At 48.3% G+C, this 9559-nt stretch overlaps 4 protein-coding genes across 4 annotated transcripts; 3 read left to right on the top strand and 1 right to left on the bottom strand.

The window, feature by feature from the left end:
- Positions 1-2938: 2938 nt before the first annotated feature.
- LOC131259282 (uncharacterized) lies at positions 2939-3331 on the bottom strand. Its single transcript, XM_058260734.1, has 2 exons — positions 3205-3331; positions 2939-3129 (listed from the first exon to the last, which is right to left on the bottom strand). Exons 1-2 carry the CDS (start codon positions 3329-3331, stop codon positions 2939-2941), a joined length of 318 nt encoding a protein of 105 aa, XP_058116717.1.
- A 517-nt stretch (positions 3332-3848) lies between these two features.
- LOC131259283 (uncharacterized) lies at positions 3849-4245 on the top strand. Its single transcript, XM_058260736.1, has 2 exons — positions 3849-3975; positions 4055-4245. Exons 1-2 carry the CDS (start codon positions 3849-3851, stop codon positions 4243-4245), a joined length of 318 nt encoding a protein of 105 aa, XP_058116719.1.
- A 1623-nt stretch (positions 4246-5868) lies between these two features.
- On the top strand, positions 5869-6717 carry LOC131258998 (uncharacterized). The gene is made up of 2 exons (XM_058260406.1): positions 5869-6031; positions 6124-6717. The coding sequence occupies exons 1-2, from the start codon at positions 5905-5907 to the stop codon at positions 6312-6314; spliced, it is 318 nt and encodes a 105-aa protein (XP_058116389.1). The 5' UTR covers positions 5869-5904; the 3' UTR covers positions 6315-6717.
- Positions 6718-7899: 1182 nt separating this feature from the next.
- LOC131259056 (solute carrier family 25 member 45) lies at positions 7900-9559 on the top strand. The gene is made up of 6 exons (XM_058260470.1): positions 7900-8008; positions 8064-8176; positions 8534-8640; positions 8716-8849; positions 8922-9283; positions 9361-9559. The coding sequence occupies exons 1-6, from the start codon at positions 7945-7947 to the stop codon at positions 9490-9492; spliced, it is 912 nt and encodes a 303-aa protein (XP_058116453.1). The 5' UTR covers positions 7900-7944; the 3' UTR covers positions 9493-9559.

The following is a 9559-nucleotide window of genomic DNA, read 5'->3' as shown; positions in this document are numbered from 1 at the left end:
GCTGCAAAAATAAGTAATTTTTTTTAAAAGCTTTACTTGAACCAAAAACCATCATCCCATTTATCGGCACGTTTCGTTTAGAATCGAATAATTTCGATTTCAGTGCATCACAATCACCGTGCGCGATACGGTCGTATTCGTATTGTGCCATAAAGATTATAGTTTACAGCCTTAGACAAGGTCATTTAATCGATTCTGATGGTACTCTAACTGTCCTTGCAATCTGCAATCGATAAGCTTGTCTGCTGTTGGCAACAAAGAGTGTACGGTGCAGTCTATTGCATTGAAAATTAACGTTTTGTATCAAATGCATATCTACCACTGTTCAGTTTAGGTTGGAAGATTTATGTGATTCAAGAATTACATGTTGGACCCATGCTAGGAAAATGTTTTGTGGATTTTAAAATGTTCATTCCTGAACAGCTTTCCAACAGAAACATGTGGTTCCTTGTCTTTTCCACCCCAAAAGGTTGTCCCATCGGATCATCGACGACTCGGGACGTGCTAAACCAAAGAGATAACGAGAATCCCCAAACGGTTGTGTCTAGGGCCGTCCGTCTATAGCCGCACCTTGCCGCGGATCAGCTGAGGTTTCGATTGTTTCGCTGTTGGATTATTACCGATATTATCAATCGTTGGTATCGTGGCCACCGCCGTGTGATCCCGAAGCACCAGCACCAAACAGACACCGCCGATTAGCAGCTGCATCAGCCGGCTAGAGGCTCTTATCGGTATCGCCATATCGGTCGGTCGGCTTTGATTTTCGTGGACAAGCCGGTGGCTCACGTCGTCACGGCGAGCAGTTTCCTCCAGCTGACACGACACAAATCCTACACCGGGCCCGTCACGTCACGTACTGCACCGAGGTTGTTGGTGCCGTCGGTGTACACTCCGGAAGGGGCACACACACACACACACACGCACGGAGTGAATTCTTGAGGAAGTGGCTAAACTGTTCGCTGGCGAATCCGATCGACACCGATCGTCGTGAGCTGCGCGTTTCGACTGAGCTCAAGTGTGTCAACGGGAACGACACGAACGATAAGTCCACCGAAACGGGCCGGGCAGGTCGGCCGAAAACCGGGTCCAGTGTACGCGAGCTCTCTCGTTCGATCCCGTTCCCGTTGCTGCACTGCGTCCAATGTCGTCGATCGCGCGCGGACGAATTTCACCCTCGCAGTTTCACCATCTCTTTCTTTGCTGCTTGAGAACCCGATGCCCGCTGCGTGGTCCTCGCCTGTGGCCTTCTCTTTCACCCCCGCGATCGCGGGTCCAACGCCTCATTCTCTTCCGCGGTTTCGCATTCCATTTGGGCTACGCCACACTTTTGCACCTGAACCCGTCCAGGCGTGGAATGCTGCAAACCACCGGGCGCTGCTGGACTCCACTGGAGAGTGGTGGACTCCCCGAGATTGGGATTTTGCTTTTGCTTTTGCTTTCGTGATCTTATGCTTCGCCTTCCCGTTCCGCCTGATCTTCGCGATAATCCCCACCCGCCCCCTCCCCCCTGTGGTGTCTCGTTCCACGACACGAGATCAGGTTGCGATAGCGGTACTTTCTTAGGTTCCCTCCTTCCTCCGTCGGGAAGATGTCGGGTCGGGTCTGACTTTGACCTCTCTTCGGACACACTCTTCTTTCTCTCACCGCCGTGGGGTGCCTTTTTTCCCTTTAGTCCCCCATCATCCGGCAGAGACAGTTTTGATCGACGATCGGCCAATTAGAAATGGTTCAAGCCCGATAGAACCGGAGACAAATGGCGTGAACGAGTCCCTAGCCCTGCGGTAAGGGGTTAAACCTAAACCTTGCGTGATCATGGTGAAATAAGATTTATCTTTGCCTTCGTCGTGTTGTCGTTCTTTTTTGTTATTTTTTCTATCATTTTTAACAGGTTTTTTGAAGCACGCTGTGTTTGGAGAAAGAATGATGAGCTGAGAAGCATAACTGAAATGCTGATTTCTGTTTCTAACAAACAAATGCAATCAACTTCCTTTGGGAATCTTCAAGTATATGCGTATAGATAAACATGCATGCCATGTTATGATTATTAATTTATCTTATTACATATTAGACTTCTTCTACTAATGCTACTGAGTGTATGAGCCGAACATATTTTACGCCACAAAATAATTTGTTGCTTCTGAAACAAATGTCAACACCATATTTCTGTTCTGATTTCTTATCGCAAGACGTATGTTTTCCCCCATACTGCATCACATGGTAGAAAATATGTTTAGCAAAACATGATGCTTCGTTAATCCAAACGTTTGGAGGGTGATTAATCCCCTCTATCTTCCCCGCTTTTTATCGGGCAAGAAAAGCACACACTTTCCCCCATTATGTGCGTCATTGATTCTGTTCGGTGGCGTGATTTTATAATGATTCAACCGCGGACCAGCGTACAGTTCTTCTTTAGTCACAGACCAGAGGGCGGGGGAGGGGGATTTTTTCTTCCTTTCCTTCCACACTCCCACGTGTGGTAGGATGGACAGCGGAGGAAATGAAAATCGTGCCACAAAAATTGCTAACAACACCGTTTCGTGACGGTGTTCTGGTCGCATTTAGTTTGCGACCGCCCTGAGGGACGTCCAAATTGATCGATTACTGGGCCTCTTCTTTGGCATGCCCTCGGAATTGGGATGCAATTGGGACATCCTATTAAATAGTTTACTGATTTATCGCACATTCGTTTTGGTTCCGAAAGACACAGACGAATTAACGGTACCGAACATTATTAACTAATCCTAAATTATAACCTTCAGTACCTATTGTTTATCTCATCTCATCTCATCACGTTTATAAAAAGCTCTAAGATAAATACTTCGGTTTTACAACGGTACTATGTTACCCCTTAAAATGGTTGTATCATTCGCGATTGATAGAAAAATTTGAGTAAAATTCCAAAATAATTTATTCAATAAAGTTTCCGATGCGTCACAGCTTAGATGGCATCAACGAGGGCCTGGAAGAGGTTCTGGTCGCCAGTCATGGACACCTTGCCCTGGGCGACGGCATCCTTCACCGGGACCTGCTTGGTTCCGATGGCGATAAAGTCCTCATCCTTCAGGTTGATAACCACATCCGGCGAGGAGGCCTTTCCGTCGGACACCTTCAGGTTCTTCAGATCAACAACTATTGCGAGGAGGAGATAGGGAATGTTAGTGACTTCTGGATGATATGGGATTGCTTCGAACTAATTTCACTTACCGATTTCATGGACTCCATCGGCGGCCTCGATGTTCAGCTGGAACACGCCGAGCACCTTACGCGGACCGTTCGGGTCGATCGAGGCAACACGGGCCTTAATTTTCTCGATCACGGCGTCGCACTTCATGTTGGGATGGAAAACTCTCTAGTGTACTGAGCAGAACCGAGAAGTGGGATGGCTTGAAACCGTTTACGTTCTGTTTGGTGCATCGGTGCATCTTTTTATACCTCTGAAGGCCTGTAGGAGTTGGTCTTGCACACGCAACACTCCGTTAGTGACGTTTCAATTCAAATCTACGTCCCCCAAACCATATGACGATATGTAACTAATCTACGTCAGGGTGGGCTGGATTTAGTCTATTAATCGCACCCCGTCTGACAAACCACGGATTACACCGGCGTTCCAGCATGGGAAGCATTAATCCACACCGCTTTTTTCGTGGCTATTTTTGGTTTCGGTTAACCATCGATAATGGACGGACATAGTAGATGGAGGTTATCCTAAATCCCTACACTGAATCCTTTACCGGGTGAGGTATAAAAGTGACATCGAAACGGGCCCCTAGGCACAGTCAGTTCAGTGAGGAACTCCGGCAAGTTGTCGATCTCCAGCAAGAGTTACATCTCTCAAACACCTCAACACCATGAAGTGCGACGCCGTGATCGAGAAAATTAAGGCCCGTGTTGCCTCGATCGACCCGAACGGTCCGCGTAAGGTGCTCGGCGTGTTCCAGCTGAACATCGAGGCCGCCGATGGAGTCCATGAAATCGGTAAGGGAAATTAGTTTGAAGCAAACCCATATCATCATATCAGGAATCGCTAACATTCCCTATCTCCTCCATGCAATAGTTGTTGATCTGAAGAACTTGAAGGTCTCCGACGGAAAGGCCTCCTCGCCGGATGTGGTTATCAACCTCAAGGATGAGGACTTCATCGCCATCGGAACCAAGCAAGTCCCGGTGAAGGATGCCGTCGCCCAGGGCAAGGTGTCCATGACTGGCGACCAGAACCTCTTCCAGGCCCTCGTTGATGCCATCTAAGCCAAGAGACTGACAATCCTGATTAAATTTAAAACAAAAACTCTGCAATCGGTGTTCTAATTAACGATTTTGTTGCTTACTTTGTTTGCCAAGTGAGAAAACACTTCCTTTGAAAGCAGATACAACATGGGATGGAAAACGTTGTTGAAGAATATTTAGGAATTGGATGTGATGTCATATCAACTCATGTTAGACACTATTACATCATCCTTGCCAAACCCCTGGGCAGTTGGCCAGTATTAACCGAGTGTCACCTGCATTTTCAGATCTACAGTTTCGCACGATCTTTTAGCGTAGTCATGGCGTCAAGCATCTCCGGCTCTGCGTTTTCTTATCTGATCAGCCAACGGTCCACAGCCTAATTTATCGCTCACCGGTTTTGATAATCAATTGCACCGTAATTGCTTGAATTGATTCCAGTATAGGGCGCCTGAAAGGAGAACCGTATCTTGAGTTGTGTTGCTATGTTTTTCTTTTTTGTTATGCCATCTCAATAAGGATTTTGGTGGAAGGAAGTAAAAGCAAATCTTTGGTTTCACACCCAAATTTTCTGACTCGTCGATCTGAAAGAAGTCGCCGACCATTTATTTGCATCATAGTGGAGTATAGATGGTCATAGTAAGGAAGAGCAAATATGCCTTCAACTTGCTATGATGATTCATCGTTTCATGTGAGCAATTGAATTACAGCGTTTTCCGGCTTTTTATTTCAAAGTCCCATCAAAACACTAACAAGTGCCAGGTTTCATCTGACAAGTTGCGCTCTATAATGGCAACAACGCATCACCGATGGCATGGCAACATTACCGTTCTACAAAGCCACCTTCAATATTTAAAATGTTTCATTTCGCTGTCGATTTGCGTCCAGTAGGCGACGAAGACCGAAGTCAAGGTTTGAGAGCTGTCAAATCCAGGACTTCCAGGCTTCCACCAATCAGTGCTACCTAAAATCTTAACCCCTAAAAATGGGATTTTCGAAACTGTCGGTCAAATGACCAACCCCGGCGAGCCGGAGGATCACGTAGCCCACGTAGGAGCACGTTCCCACCAGATTTGCCCCTCGTAGACCGCCGGCGACCAATTGACCGAATGCGATGAATTGGTCCGCACCAGTGCCGGCTAGCCGACCGGCCGCGTCCCCGTCAATTCACGCTCAATAATCCAATTAAAATGTACTCCACTCCGTCGGTGGCGGCACTCGTGTGTGTCTTGTGACTTCATCAGCTCCACCTATTCACCGGGTGGTACATCCGCGGGCTAGGTACACTATGCGTCTCGGCTTGCACTTTGTCCACTCCAACAGGCCCTCGATACCCTCCTACGGCCAGCTTACGCGTCTTGCCTATCACCGTGCCAGCGAAGATAAGATTGCCATCTTCCAACGGCGACAACAGGTGACGAGGGGGCCACGAAGCGGCCCCCGGTTCTGCTTGCCATCCGTCGATTGTTCACTAATCATTCGGGTAGGTCGAAGATCTTAAAGGCCAATCTAGCGATCGAGGTGTACTCGAGGGGAGGAACCCGAACCGCTTTGCGACTGTGTGGTACAAATCGTTGATGGCGGTGCTATAAAACTGCCATCCGGCGCGCCCCGGGGCCGTATTTGTGTTCCGGTTCGTGTACCGATTGCGTCCGACAGTCTCGCCCAGAAGCACCCGAAATGTCGCTGGAAGCGGTCATCGAGAAGGTGAAGGCTCGCGTTGCCGCCGTCGATCCGAACGGACCGCGCAAGGTGTTGGGAGTGTTCCAGTTCAACATCAAGACGGCGGGTGGCGTTGAGCAGTATGGTAAGAACCAGCGTTGGCCGGCGATTTCGCCGTGGACCGAAGGACGTTTTCTCAATGTCGTCTGTTTCGTTCTCGTTGCGTGTGCTCTGCAGTGATCGATCTGAAGCAGCTGAAGGTGGAGAAGGGCACCACCGACAGCCCGGACGTGACCGTGACGTTGACCGTCGAAGATCTGATCGCCGTCAGTGCTCGCACGCTGTCCGTGGGAGATGCGCTGACCCAGGGCAAGCTGGAGATCCAGGGCGATGCCACGCTGGCCGCCAAGCTGGCCGAGGTGATCTAAATCCTCCTTCCTACCCCCACGCTGTTCCTTGGATTTGATTTTGGTTTCTTAACATGAGTCATTCGAAAGTGGTTTTGTTTGTTCTGTTCAATAAAAATACTCTTTGAATATTTTTAATCAATGTCTAAACACTTATCCACTGGATGAGTAAAAAAAACTTATAACCTTTTCAAACAACATTTCAACAATGTTATACATCCGAAGATAAATCAGCGGTTGGATTTTCAGTTCAAAAACGGGTTCCCAACAAATAAGCAATACATATCCTTGTGCCTAAAAAGTTGCAGAACTCTCTATCGCTTGCCAGTACACTTATCTATGGTTGCAAATAAATCAACCTGTTTCCTGCTCTGTTTGCTTGCTCAGATAACACTTTTTTTTCTTTTTTTGTGTGATGCATCAAGTAATACCAATTTATTACACCACTTAAAATGAATGAAGGGTAGATTTCAGAATGAATTATCACGGATAAGGATTAATGGTTTCTTCAGCCATAAGGAAGGAAAAACGTTAATCTCCTTCTCTAAGTCCTTGATAAGCATTAGTCTTTAAATAAACTTTTTTTTTGCTACAGTTACTAGAACATTTTCCCATGGCATACACTAACTCGATCTTTGTCCGGGTTGTCGTAACCGCCGAAATTACAAGCCATGATTCCAATATACAATATGTACTTTTATTTTTGACACACAATCCGTTCCTCTTAACGTTCGTCCAAAAACTGACTCCTGACCAGTCCTTCTGCCCGATCGTGCCGTTCTTGGTCCGATCCTTGCTCTCTCGATCTCTTACTGTATGCGTGTCGCAGTTCTCCCGATTTCGTATGTTTTCTCCTTTTCGTGTATCAGCTACTCACTACAAGGACATGCCGCAGTTCTCTCACCTATGTTTGCTCTCTATTTATGATCCAACGCTCTCTGGATACCCTTCCCATAATATATGTATTTGATGAAGTGTGATTACTTATTAATTCCTACTTACGCTTTGATCCATATCTATTCTATTCTCTACACGGGTGATACACTAATTAGCACCACGTTCTTAAAAGTAAATAACTGCAGGGGAACTATCACTGATGGTAGGTCGAACGAACTTTTTCCCGTGGGCAACTGTGCTAAGAAATCACTGATAAGGAAACGTTTAGGAGCGTCATGTGGCAAATTAACAATCCACCCACCTTCACTTCCATTGTCGAGCACGTGCGAACAGCCACTGCTTATCGCCTTCCGCGAAAGTAACGTTCACAGACCGGGTAGGACATCGGAACGAGCACTAATACTATATTTTTGCTTCGCCGCAGCAATGAACTGCTGCAAGGGTAAAGGGCCGTTTTCCTTGGCCACTACGCCTGAGCGGACCCAAACTGTTGTTGTGACGTACGGATGCTCGTCTACTCGCGAGACGCGAAATGTCGCGATACACACGAGCGGGCAAGCGAATCTCAGGCGGCGAGTATCGAATCAAAACAAACACTGATGGGTGGGGGATTGAGTGCAAAATCGGAAGCTGCGTTCGTCGCCAGTAGCGCCGAGGATCGGACACCGCACGGGTGCTAAACCGTTTCGATTCTATAGGCCGTGATCCATACCCGGATTTGGATCCCCGGCTCCGGGAGACGATCTCAAGGATAATGGAGGAAAACAGCAACACTCTCAGCCCAATCCTGTGCGATTTCATAGCCGGATCGTTTGGTGGTAAGTTGATCGTCGCAACAGGTGAATGTCGTTTCTAACAGCTGATTCGGTTTAGGTGCCTGCGGACTCCTGGTCGGTCACCCCATGGACACCATCAAAGCGTGGCAGCAGAATTCCAACTACGGCATGGGCAACGCCATGTACAACATCATCATACGCAACAACGGTGTAAGTATGGCACGTGAAGAAAGATAGCGCCCTGGCGCGTCACATCATAGTAGTAGACGCCCGGTAAACGTCATCCGACCTCGTGACGTCGCCCACTTGGATCGCTATAAGTACAGCAGAAAAGCAACAAAACAGAGAAAGGCAGACGGGTCGGAACGGAAGTGCACCGGGTGGCCAAATTTAGAACCACCCCGATCCAAGCGGAGTCGTCGTTGATGGTCAGGGTCGACGTCGTCTGTCCCACACACACACACTCTCTCTCTCTCTCGCAGCAACTCGCGGAAGCTCTATGGGGTGATCGTTCGTGACAACGTTTTAATTGTCATTTCCTTTCGTCCTACCGCTCCCTTTTCGCAGCTGAAGGGATTCTACCGCGGAATGTACTTCCCGCTGCTCTCCAATGGCGCCCTGAATTCGGTTGTTTTCGCCGTCTATGGGTCTCATTTACGCTATTTACAGAAACAGTAAGCGCATGGCACTGGGGTTACAGAGTTACACGATTTTTTCTCACGTTGTTTGTGTTTTGGTTTGTTTTGCAGCACCCGATCGGACCGATTGCGGAAGGCCTACTGGAGAAAGCACGTGTTCATAGCCGGATCCATGGCCGGGCTGGCCCAGGTGTTTCTAGCCTGCCCAATCGAGGTGGTAAAGGTGCGGCTACAAACGCTCTCCTGTGAGTTAGTCATTCCAACTAGCGGACCAGCATGCTGTCGCCAATCCTAATTCCTACTCACATTACTTCCAGTTATTGGACACCCGTGGGCCTGCCTTAAGGACATCTTCAGGCGAGAGGGCCTCTCGGGGATCTACCGTGGCATCACGCCGATGATGGTCCGGGACGTGCTGCCGTACGGTGTGTACATGTACGTGTACGAGTACATGCTCGAGATCGAGCGGCGATTGCATCGGCTAAGTAAGGATCACATCACCGGTGCGACGATCGGCGGTGCCCTGCAGGCCTCGCTGATTGCGACCGCCGGTGCCGTCGCTGGCATCGCCTCGTGGATGTTTATCGTGCCGTTCGATGTGGTGAAGACGGTCATGCAGGCGGAAACAGATCCTTCCGTACACAAGAGCATGATGCACTGCTTTCGGTCGCTAGTGAAGGTACATCAGGAGACCACTTCTTCCAATATATTGGACACTGGAGTTATTGTAAATCCTTCTCTCATTCTACTCCCTAGAAATATGGATGGCGCTCGTTGTTTCGTGGCAGCCTGGTGATAATAGCTCGTGCGGCTCCGGTCAACTCGGCCACTTTTCTGGGCTACGAGTACTGCCTGGAAAAGTGTCATAAAGTGTTGGACACAAATTGATCCCCGTTTCTCATTGTTGACTCTAACGTCCGTTACTCCCTGAACCACCTCTGATATTCTATACTCA

Source organism: Anopheles coustani, chromosome 3, assembly GCF_943734705.1.
Source record: "Anopheles coustani chromosome 3, idAnoCousDA_361_x.2, whole genome shotgun sequence".
Lineage (NCBI taxonomy): Eukaryota > Metazoa > Arthropoda > Insecta > Diptera > Culicidae > Anopheles > Anopheles coustani.
This window is presented reverse-complemented; position numbering and strand designations above follow the sequence as displayed.